This window comes from Letharia columbiana (genome assembly GCF_014066305.1).
Source record: "Letharia columbiana isolate WasteWater2 chromosome Unknown xfSc0000026_s0, whole genome shotgun sequence".
In the NCBI taxonomy this organism is placed as follows: Eukaryota; Fungi; Ascomycota; class Lecanoromycetes; order Lecanorales; family Parmeliaceae; genus Letharia; species Letharia columbiana.
In genome coordinates, this window is record NW_023501158.1 from 1 (window position 1) to 13,020 (window position 13,020).

At 32.3% G+C, this 13,020-nt stretch overlaps 1 protein-coding gene across 1 annotated transcript; it reads left to right on the forward strand.

The window, feature by feature from the left end:
- Nucleotides 1–9,922: 9,922 nt before the first annotated feature.
- On the forward strand, nucleotides 9,923–10,855 carry HO173_013062 (uncharacterized protein; the record flags this gene model as incomplete). Its single annotated transcript, XM_037314891.1, has 1 exon — nucleotides 9,923–10,855. The coding sequence occupies one exon, from the start codon at nucleotides 9,923–9,925 to the stop codon at nucleotides 10,853–10,855; it is 933 nt and encodes a 310-aa protein (XP_037158211.1).
- Nucleotides 10,856–13,020: the final 2,165 nt, after the last annotated feature.

Genomic DNA, 13,020 nt, shown 5'->3' on the forward strand with positions numbered 1-13,020 from the left:
ATATTATTTTATTTTTCTAATATAAATTCGAGATCTTAACGAAATATATTATAATATAGTATATCTATAATATTATATTATAAAATAATATATATATAAAATATCTTATTAAGATTTCTATATTTAGAAGTATAAAGTAGCTATTTTAATTATTATTCTAATTAATAATTAATCGTATCTACTTTTATTTAATATACTATTATAGCTAATACTATTATAACTAGTATTCTTATAACTAATACTTTTATAACTAGTACTTTTATAATTAATACTCTTATAATTAATACTTTTATAACTATTACTTACTATTATAACTATTACTATTATAACTACTATCGAAATATAATTCTTATATATCTTAATTATTATATTCTTTAGTTATTTAATTTTATATTATATTTCGTTCTATATATTATATATCTAATATTTTAATAGCTATTACTATTATAACTACTATTATTTATTATTTAAATAGTCTATTATTATATAATAGCTATAATAATATTAATTATAATAGTATTAGTTATAATAATATTAGCTATAATAATAATAGATATAATAATAATAGATATAATAGTAATAGATATTAATAATAATAGCTATAATAGAAGTAGCTATAATAGATAGTTATAATAGTAGTAGTTATAATAATAATAGCTATTATATTAAATTTATCGAATAAATATATCTAAATATAGAAATTTTAGTCGAGATATCTTATATATATATTATTTTATAATATAATATTATAGATATACTATATCGTAAAATATTTTATTAAGATCTTATATTATATTAGATATAAGATAATATAAATCTTAATAACTTATATTATATTAGAGTATAATATAATAGATTAATATCTTATATTATATTATATCTTTTTAATTAATACTTAGTCTTCTTAATAAATTTTAGAAAATTTTATTATATTAATATTAATATTCTAAATTAATACTTTTACTATAAAAGCTAAGAAGTATATATATTTTCTAAGCTCTCTTATAAATATAAATAAAATATTTTATATTTTTATTATTATATTAAAACTAGATAAATTCGATATTAGTTTTAAGAAATCTTATATTTAAATAAATTAAGATTTCGATATAAATATAATATCTTCTAAATTAATACGTCTTTTAGATCTATATCTCTATCTACTTTTAAAAATTAAATTTAAAAATCTTTTTATATATATAACGAATTATTATAATATCGTACTAGAATATTAAATATAGTTTATAATTAATATAAAAGAAATTTAAAGAAATATTCGATACTTTATAGCTTCGAAAATTATATTTATTACGAAATTAGAGAGATCTAAGTATCTTAGTTTAATTCTTAAAATTCTATAGCTTTATACTATAAATACTTTTATTTTAATCTATCTTTCTATTATTATTTTAAGAAATAAATTAAAAGACGAGAAAGTTCGAAGAATTATAAGTTCGAAAATAGTTTTCTATAAAGATTATAATTTATTAATAAATTCTAAGTTCGCTATAACTACTTCGAAGACTATTAAATAAAATAAGTTAAAGACTTTCTTTAAAGAAATTAATTCTTTAGAATTTAATAATTCTTCTAATTCTAGAGATAACTTATTAGATATTAAAGAGATTAAGCGTTAGAATTTTTAATAAATTAAGTTTATTTTAAATAGAATATTAAATTATTAAAACTTATAGTAGCTATTAATTGAAAAGATATAATATAATATAGAATATTAATTTATTATATTATACTCTAATATAATATAAGTTATTAAGATTTATATAATTTTATATCTAATATAATATAAAATCTTAACGAAATATTCTACGATATAATATATCTATAATATTATATTATAAAATAATATATATATAAAATATCTCGACTAAAATTTCTATATTTAGATATATTTATTCGATAAATTCGATATAATAGCTATTATTACTATAGCTATTACTATTATAGCTATCTACTATAGCTATTACTATTATAACTATCTATTATAGCTATCTCTATTATAACTACTATTATTAATATCTACTATTACTATATCTACTACTATTATTATTATATCTATTATCGAAATATAATCTTTATATATCTTAGTTATTATATTTTTTAGCTATCTAATTTTATACTATATTTAAAATCTAGTCTCGAAGAGATTTTAGAGAATTAATTTATTTATTCTATATATTATATATCTAATATTCTAATAGCTATTACTATTATAGCTATTACTATTATAGCTACTATTATTTATTATTAAAATAGTTTACTATTATATAATAGTTATAATAATAATAATTATAATAGTAATAGCTATAATAATAATAGTTATAATAGAGATAATTATAATAGAAGTAATTATAATAGAGATAGTTATAATAGAAGTAGTTATAATAAAAATAGTTATAATAGTAATAGTTATAATAATAATAGTTATAATAGTAATAGTTATAATAGTAATAATTATAATAGATAATAGTAATAGTTATAATTAACTAGAATAATAATTAAAATAACTACTTATACTTTTAAATATAGAAATCTTAATTAAAATATTTTATATATATATTATTTTATAATATAATATTATAGATATATTATATTATAAAATATTTCGCTAAGATCTCGAATTTATATTAGAAAAATAATATAATATTTAACTCTATTTATATTATATTCGAATACGATATAATATTACTTAGTATAAAATATTCTATAAAATATTTCATATCTTTTCGACTAGTAAATTAGTAGTCTATCTTAAGAATTTAAGTCTCTTAAATATCTTTATTATTATCTTTAAAAATCTTAATTCTTTTTCTTTATTAAAATAAGTAATTATTATAAGCTTTTTAAATTAGTTTATCGAAGTCTTTAATACTTCGAGAACGTTAATATTATTATTTCATAAATATCTCTTAAATAAATATTTTCTATTAAAAGAATAATTCGTTAAAGTCTTTTATAATATCTTTTATTATTAGAATTTGAAAAATAGATTAATAAGCTAGAATTAGATTTAATTCTTAATTTACTTATTATTATAATAGAATAAAGATATCGAGTATTATAATTAATATATTAATATAAGTATTTTAATAGAAAAGATCTAAGAGATTTATCTTATATAAACTTTATTATATATTAAGTACGTATTATATTTAATATAAAGTCTACTTTCTCAGAATCTTAAAAGCGCTAGTTTTTTTATACGAAATAATAGCTAAGAAAGCTTATTTAAGACGATCTCGAAGATAATATTTATAAACTTATTAAGCTTATAAATAAATGTCTATTTTTATAGAATATACGAGCTATTATAATAGATAAAATCGAGAATTCGAAGTCTACTAACGAAACTCGAATAATTTTCAATTATTCTTATATTACGAAGCTATTTTTAAAGTAAGCTTATCTCGAATTAAACTTAAAAATTTACGATTATTTATTTAATTTATATTATAAATACTTATTCTTAATTAATTTAAAGTATATTTATCTTATAATATCTCTATATTCTAACGATAGATATTACTTTATTTTTATTATTTTAGATATTAATTAAATATAGTCTATAAGAATATAATAGAAATTATAATTTATAGACTTTATTATAATAAAGCTAGCTTATAGAGTATTTAATTCTATTTCTTTAAAATCTTCTTTATTATATTCGTCGAATTTTAAGATTTTATCGCCTTTTATATTTTATATAAATAATTTCTTTAATAGCTTTTATAACTTCGAGAATTTTTTTTTTTCTTATAATATTTTTTTTTTCTAGAGTCGAATAAACTAAGTTACTCTTATTCTTTAAAAAATTATAATTATTTATTTTATTAATTAAGACTTTTAATATAACTTATATTATTAAAGAATATATTTATATTTTTAAAAAATAAGTTATTAAGATAGCTAAGTAGCTTATTTCTTTAGATTAATTAAAAGTTCGAGGTTTTTTAGAAATTATCGATATTACGCGTCGATAAGTAAAGAATTTTATAAAAATTATAAAATCTCTTTCTAGATTTATAAAAAAGATAAAATAATAATAAATTTAAATAGAATAGCTATTCTTTAAAATCTTACGTATTAAATATATTATAAGAATAAGTATATACGATATTAATTTAAGTTATTTCATTTATATATATATTAATACTTTTAATTTTATAGCTAAGTATACTATTATATAATATTATATCTTTATATTATAAGAAGCTACTTTATTAAAAACTTTATAATTCTAAAAGTTTATTATAATAGAAAAGAATAAGAAAGTATTTATTTTATATAATTCGTTTATCTTTAATTTTATTTAAAAGAAGTATTCTATTTATAAGTAAAAACTCTACGCTATTATTATATTTTATAAGAAGTATAATTATTTATATAAGTACTCGTATTAGCTTACTATAATATATATTAATTATAAGCCTCTTATATACTTTCTCGATTTAGATCTTTATAAGAAAATCTATAAATATTAAGCTAATAAACTTTATCGCTTAAATCTTCTTATTTAATATATATCTAAGTCTTAAAATAAAGCTATTAATAATTTATCGAGAATCTTATTTAATATTAAATATTTAGAGAATATTACGATTATATAAATACGATAGAAATTAGAGAATTATAGTCTAAAATAAATCTAAAAGAATAATAAGAATAAATTTAATTCGTTTTTAGTAATACTTATTAGATTTAAATAATTTAAAATTATTAATAGAAGTACGCTATATAATATTTCTTCTTTCTCGCTAAAAGCTATTTCTATTATAAAAGTTATAAAATTATCTATAAAAATCTTTAGTAAGATCGATAAGAATATTAAGATTTAAATTAAAGTCTATTATAGTAGTATCTAATTTAGTAAAATCTATAAATTTCTTATTATAAAATCTTCGACTTTTATTATTACGTTACTTTAAAAAGCTTTTAAATATTAAATAGTATAATATATTCTATAAATCTTTCGAGAAGATATATATTTACTCTATATGCTAAAAGAAAAGATATTTACGATACTTTAAAAAGTTTATAATAAAAGCGAATATTAGATTAAGACTAGTACTTTAATAAGACTATATAGCTATTATTAACTTAAAAAAGTATAAGATATTAAGAAATATATTATTAAGTATCTTAAATATATTAAGTATAAACCTATTATTAGATTTTAGTCTTTATATTTTATTAAAGTTATATATTCTTTTTAGCTTATAAAAATAGACTTTATTAATTTACTTAAAACTATTAAAATAAGATTTACTTTTATACTTATAAAAGTTTACTATATAAGTAAATTTATAATTCTCTTTACTACTATATTTACTAATATAAAAAATATTATTTAATATCTTAAGTTATTCTTTACTATATATAAAAAGTCTTATATTAACTATCTCGATTATAATTAATATTTCTTTAATAATAAATTAAAAGAATTCTTAAGATTTAAAGATATTATCGTTATATATAGCTTTTTTAATACTTCTAAAAGTATAAAAATAATCGAGATTTATAATAAACTACTAAAAGCGATACTTCGCAAGAATTCTCTTTATATCGAATTAAAATAAGATTAGCGTTTATTAAAGATAAGAGATTTAATTAATATATAAGTTATTAAATACTTAGAAATCTCTTCTATTAATATTCTTTTTAAATTACTATTAAAAGCTTTTACTAGTATATTTATCTTATATATACTTTTTAAATATAATATTTTTATTTAAATAGCTAAATTAAAAGATTTTATTAGCTATACTTAAATTATATAATAATATCTTTTTTATTAAGCGAATCTTTATAATATAATTAAATAATATTTAAATTAATAGAAGAAGAATATAGCTTCTTAATATAATAAGAAAATTAAGTAAGTTATATATTATATTAATAATCTAATTATATTATATTAAAAGAATATAGAAAAGCTAAAAGCTCGCTAGAGAGGTTTATTTTAAATAAGTAGATATAGTAGATTCTATAAAAGATTCTTTATATTTATATAACTTAATAATTAAAAAATTAGATATATATTTTATAGAGATTATCTTAAGAAATTCGTTACTTATATAGACTATCTTCTAGATTTCGCTATCTTCTTATTACTATAGTAGTAAACTACTCGATATTCTCGCTAGAAACTTTTTTAGAGATTTATACTTCTTATAGAAAGCTTTAGAATTTATACTTTCTCGAAGTTTATACTTTCTTAGAAGTATATACGCTTTTAAAAAGCTTTAGCGTTCTTACTTTCTATAGTATTATATAAAAATAATTATAAAAATAATAGTAATTTTATTTTTTACTTTAGATACTATACTATACTACGACTTTATTTCTTTTATCTATATTTATATATAGCTTTATAATCGCTAAGACTCTTTCTTATTTATTTCGTAGTAGTCGGAAAATACTTTTTTATAGACTTTTACAGCTAGTTTATATATAGTATAGCTTAATCTAATAAAATAAATATCCTACTATCGTAGGCTTTCATAGATTCTATATCCTCTTCTACCCACACGAGCCTGGTCATCCTTGTTCTTTACCCTGGATGTACCCGGAGATAAAGGGGTGTATAAGTATCAAGTCCCTCATCAATTAGTCCCTTTCACCCTCTGCCTAATACGGTCACATTCTCAACTCCCCAGCAGCGATACATGCGGTCTCCGCCCAGAACCCATTCTCGGAAAAGAGCAGCACGAACGTAGGGCGCATTCCCAGCGGTATTGTTCTAAAAAGCTACTGCGTCCGACTTCAACGTAAGTGGCTTTCGCAAAGGTAGCAGATTGAAGAACGATCCCGAATCTTGGCAAAGATAATTCTAGTGGGGTAGTAACATTAGAGAGGGTTAGCTACGAGACTGGCATGACCATAGTTGACAGTCAAGAGTCAACGCTGGGCTATGATGCTCATGAGAATGGGTTTATGAAAAGCTGCTAAGTCCCCTGGCCCTGTTTCATGACTGCCTAAGGTCGACAATGAAGTGGGAGGGCCTGAGAGTCCGGGCGCAATCGCAAACTCCATGTCCATCAAAGAGCCGCTCGGATGAGACGATCATGGACTTGCGCAGACTTTACATTTACGATCAGGGTTGGCGGAAGAAATTGGATATCGTCGGATGTTGAGCGCGCGGCGGACGTCTTATTGAACTGGATGGACGAGTAGTCCTTCATGGTGAACCGACTCGAAACGCTTGTCGGGACCGGCGAAGTTTGCGGGTTCTCTGATCAGGGAGTCGTTGGCAATGAGCGGTTCAGCTCAAGCGGCTGACCTCGAGGTGGAGAGGATGGAGGTCTGTCTCGCTTCAGTGACGTGCGGCGAGATGATCTTTTCTGGGAAGGGGTTCTGCATGCATTGGAACCACCATTTGAACAATACCAAGCAGTCTACACTCAATTGCTCAAAGAAGATCACCTGGACTGGCATTATAGTGACACTCTGAACGCTCTGGCCTTTTCTTGCACGCGACAAATGCTAGTCGCACGGCATTCATGCTTTAATTCAGCAGAGGAAGAACTCACTAGACCTTGGGACATTTGTGAAGAGGCGCCATAAGGACCCAGGACCAAAGGCACCCAAGCTAAATGGTAGACAGGCTGTAGTATGAGAAAATACATTCTTCGCAATCGACACAGAGAATGACAGCGTTCCCGAAGAACTTGAGTAGCCGATACCTGGGAACTCACCTTGACCACATTACCTGAGCTGACTGTCTGAGTTAACATAGTCGAGATCGAGTGGAGACAGTTTTGAAAAGAATCAAGGACTCCAAGCTACCTCGCTAAAATTGAAATTTCTTTTCATCATCCCAGTTCCTCACACCTTGCAGCATCGGTTAGACTCGGATCATATGCTTATGAGTAGCCAGGAGCTACAAGCTGGCTGTCATCTCTCCGGTGGCAGGATCGCACTGCATGACTGTGACGGACGATGATCTCCCAGATTGCTTATTCAAGTGAGGCTGGATCAGGATTGCCTCTCGAAAATTCCGAGGCAGTCCCAAACGACTTTTCCGCGCCCCATACCCGACCTCATGAGTTTCCAACGAAGTTGAAATCGCGTTCGGAATGTGGATCCAAAGCCTTGTTCCTCATCTTCTTTGCCGCTGACTCATACAATCCTAGTCCACTGTTAGTAGGCGGAAGTACCATGTCGAGCGACCTCGCGCATCGGCTAGACAGTTCTCATAGTTGCTCAAAAAGCGGACACGTTCTAGCATTGTCCTAGGAGTATCGGCTTTCCCTGTTATCATGTTGCTAAGGAGTTCACAGAGTGCATTGACGACGACGCCATGCCCGTCTGCGAAGCTGTTCAACCGCAAATTTAACGCCGGATAAAAAATGCTGATGACCAGCAGTAGAAGATTTTGAGCTACGGCGGTCGAGGAATTTCTGAAATAGTGTCTTGTATTACTCGACTGGGTAATTCAAAGGTCTCAAGCGGCCACTGGTATATTCGATATGTAGTATGGGTGTCTCGACTACGGATCGATTGATGAAGTCATCAAACGCAGAGTTCCATTCACACTGAGAGAGTCTAGGACCCAGCTTCGCAGGCGATTGAGTCGAGGACAGACGGGCGAAATCAACAAGTGTCTGGAACTCTTCGTAGGTGAGAAGATGGCAGTGCTTATTTCCAGCGAGTAGCTGCAGGTGTGAGTGGTACTTCCAAGTGTGAAGCAGCTCAGATCTGAAAGGCTTGTAGGATGTAAAGTCTCAGCGTAGGTAGTCTTCGGGGCGAAGCTCATCCGCCGGGCAAATTACAAATTCATACCCCAAACTATGCGATTCTTACAAGTTCATACCCCATCTTACATTTTCATATCCCTCACCGAAAAATAGGGTATGAAAATGTAATTTACCATTCCCTGGTGTACGAAAATGTTAAAACATCATCAATTTATACATGCAGCTATCCCGATATCTATATACGAGAACCTTTTTTATTATATGGTAGGAAAGAGTAAAAATAGGCTGAGAGGTTAATTCGTAACATCTTGATTAATAGGGGTCACTTATAGGCTACCTTACCCCCACCCGCCCCGAAACCTTACGCTAAACCCCCCGCCTCCTGCGAGAATATAAATTTCGAAAGTAGGCCCTTAGGTAGTAATTCCAGGCCGCTTCGGTAACTTACAAAATCATACCCCTTACATTTTCATACCTCATTGGGGTATGAATTTGTAATTTGCCCCTCATTCGCCATTTCCTGTCTCTGTTCTTTCTCTGCTCAGAGTAAGACTGTCGCCATCAAGCTGACAATGCGTCCGGAACGCTCCCTGTGCCACGCCCCGCCCGAAGGATTCGGTGGACAATCCGTTATCGAGCCTAATATACTCGTGAATCCTTCAAGCCGATTTCATGCACTCCTAGAAGACTATGTGCTTTCAACTGGCGTCTAAGTCCCACCGCTAGAGAGCTTCCTTTCGAAAGTTGCCTAACATTAGCGCTGTCCAGTCGATGATCGAGACTTGCCTTGGGGATATGGTGATTACCTTGGACTTGGCATTTTAGCTGGAAAGGTGTCAGTCCGGATTTAAAGTCTTGGCACAACTGCTTCGTAAGGTTAGCGTGCTTAGAAATTCATTTGGGAAGCAACGCTCGGGGTTAAGATGTTGGCATTCTCGCCTGATTCAGTAAACGGCATGGAAGTTAAGGCCGAGCAGACCGAGCATCTGCCCCTTTGTCAAGTATATAAGAAGCGCCCTCGCATCCAATTATTCAGATTCAAGCAGCGAGCACCAGACAACTCGAACCTTCATCTTGATCATCGCTTGCGAGACTGCTCGAAACAAGCACAATCCATCTGACTCCTTACATTTACCAAAATCCATAAACCCCATCGTTATCAACATTTACATCACCTTCCTTCACCACAGACCCCAATCACCACCACCATGGCCAAGCTCCTCACTGTCTTCGGTGCAACGGGTCAGCAGGGCGGCTCAGTCGTCGACTATGTCATCAACGACTCGGAACTTTCCAAGCAGTACAAAGTCCGTGGCATTACTCGAGACCTCACCAAGCCCGCCGCCCAAGCTCTGCAACAAAAGGGTGTCGAAGTCGTCAAGGCTGATGCTGACGACAAAGATTCCCTCAAGCAAGCCATGGAAGGCGCCCACACAGTCTTTGGCGTCACGGCCACCATCTACGACGAGAAGTTGAAGGAGAGAGAACTCGCTCAGGGGAAGGCCATGGCAGACGCTGCCGTTGCTGCCGGCGTGCAGTACTTCATCTTCAGCACCCTGTCGAACGCGGGCAAGATGTCGGGCGGCAAGCTCCAGAAAGTGGACCATTTTGACGTGAAGGCGGAGATCGAAGACTACATTCGCGCGCGGCCGATGAAGAGCGCATTTTTCGCACCGGGAAGCTTCATGCAGAACTTTGGTCATCTTATGGCACCGCGTCCAGCCGGCGACGGCACTTACGCCATTGCGCACTTCGTGAAACCCGAGACGCAGCTTCCGCTCATCGACACTGTCGACGACACTGGCAAATACGTTGGCGCGATCCTCGCCGAGCCCGACAAGTACGAGGGCAAGGTCTTGTCTGCGGCCACCAGACTTTACTCATACAGCGAGATTGTAGAAACGATGAGTAAAGCTTCTGGCAAGACGGTTCAGTACAAACAGCTACCTCAGAGCGTCTGGAGCGGCTTCTTGCCCCCTGATACGAAGGATTACTTGGTTGATATGTTTTTGTGGATTCAAGACTATGGGTACTATGGTCCCAAGACTGAGGAGCTCGTTGACGAGACAGCCAAGCAAGCGCGTGGCAAGCTGACTACATTGGAGGAATACCTCGTCAGGTGTCCTCTCCATCTGCAGTGATGGGTGTACCATTGTGAGAAGTAAAGACAGCGTCAGCAAGCTCACTTGACGGCGAGATCTCTGAGCTCCGAATGATACGGGGCTAAAGGCGGTGGAAAGCGGTAGTCTCAATAGAAAATCAGAATGAGGCGGCTCTCACCCTAGCATACGCTTTTTTGTTCCATGATTAGTCTCAAATGTGAAGTACACAATTATGCTTTCCGCGAAAAACGCGATCTTCCATGAGGACTGATTCGCTGTGTTTGGCGCTACAGACCTTGCAGCAGCGCCGTACCTTCACCTCTTTCACTAACGATATTCCATCTTTCGTGCTTTGAGGCGACTTGTTGGGCATTTGGTAAGTGCAAAGGTGAGGCGTGGCCCAGCCTTGCCTGCTATTTCATCCTGGGTGAATGCCACTTATACCGAACACTCCTAGGAAGTCTTTCCTATGTTCCCAGTGGTCTCCTTGCTGGATTCTCCCCTAAAAAGATAGTCCGAACAAAATGTCCTGCGCCGCTCGCACAATCTTTTCCCGAGCAGCAGAAGCTGCTGTGGCAGACAGCTCGGCGACATAAACATACCTTGGTCTCTCGCCGCAGCATCTAGCCTCTGCTCTAGCTGATCAGTTGCAGAGTAGATCTGTCAAGCACGCTGTAAGTGGTCCTGCAGTCGATACATACTGACCGAACCTCAAGTATAGATGCGGGCGCCCATTTATCCCCAGTCTCGAAAGATAGGTTAAAGCAAATAACATGCAGCGAGGATAGGTTGCATCAAAGCTGTTATTTGACTTTGGTAGTGTTTCATATCATTGGACGAATGGAGAAGATCTTCATTTCTTTCTTCAAGTACTGCGCGGGCTACGGCTGGTGCAGGACAGAGTCTATCAGGAAAGCTGAAGGAGTGCAGCGGTGAGAGGGCGCAGTAGCATTACAGCCTTGCGTGCGTCATGTGGCGTGCATGGACAATCGCTTTTCCAGCTTCGTCATGAACACCGAAGAGATTCTACTCTTCATTAGTGCGTATGGGGACACCGCCGTAACAGGTCTTCAAAGGGTCATTTTGCTAGACGTGGTATACTTCGCATTCGTAAAGGGCAACGCTTTCTACCCTTAAAAGCCTTACCTGAGGACTCGACTTGAGCCAAATCAAAGCCGTCGATTAGGCAAAATTTGAGCGGCATTGAGCTGGACCCCATTTTAGATTGATGAACCATTTGCCTGGATTCAGCAGTGGGGGAGTAACAGACTCTTGGACTTCGAAACCAAAGAAGCCTTCGCTAATATTATTCCTGTTCAATTCCTGCCCCGTAAGCCCCAAGCGAAACGCCTCGACTTTCCCCACAATTTCCGTTTCCTCGAGTACAGCCTCCAGAAACGCGAACAGCGCCATCTCCGACAGTACCGTCGAAGCTTCCTCCACGCAAACAGATCCTCCGATTCATAATCGAATTTAAACTGCACATTCATAAAAGCGACTTAGCTTAGTGAAGCGTCGAGATCATTGACGGAAACGTAGATGTTATTCCCAGCCATACAGGCTGTCCATGGAGATATTTTCGCAGGCCGAATTCCCTCCACAGCCGGCTTTCTTTTCGAGAGTACGCTCACCAACATTGCAACCGGATTACCTTCTTTATTCGTGACATTTCGTGCCGGGTGCAGAGGTTTGAAGACCGTTAGCGATGAGGGCAATCGTAGCGGTTGCCTGATGGGCGGATGTATAGATGTTGTTTTGGATTTCAAGAAAGAGTCCGCCATTTTCAACGGCGTCTCCCCCACTGGTTGTCAGTGCTGCGGTGAGAACAATGTTTCAATCTTGGATGAAGATTAAGATAGTCGATCCCGGGGCTCACTGTCGTGTTAGAGTTGCATTGAGACCCACGTGTGGAGGCTTTATCGCAAAGAGGCGTCATTGCTTTGGAGCTGCTATAACAGTGCTGCTAGGACCCAAGCAAACAGTGTCTGGAACCTCACCAGCGTTTTTCAAAGTTGAACTGGCACAGCCAATGAAATTGCTGTAAATGTCAGTCGTAGTGTACTGATACTTTACTATGTTTGACGCTGACGTATGAGCGTATATGATTTAAGTGATTGTGGTGTATTCGGAGGGCTGACACGCGATGCCTGTGGTGCTACCGGTAGATGACATGATTGGGAAGGTCTCTATTACCCCTGTAAAGT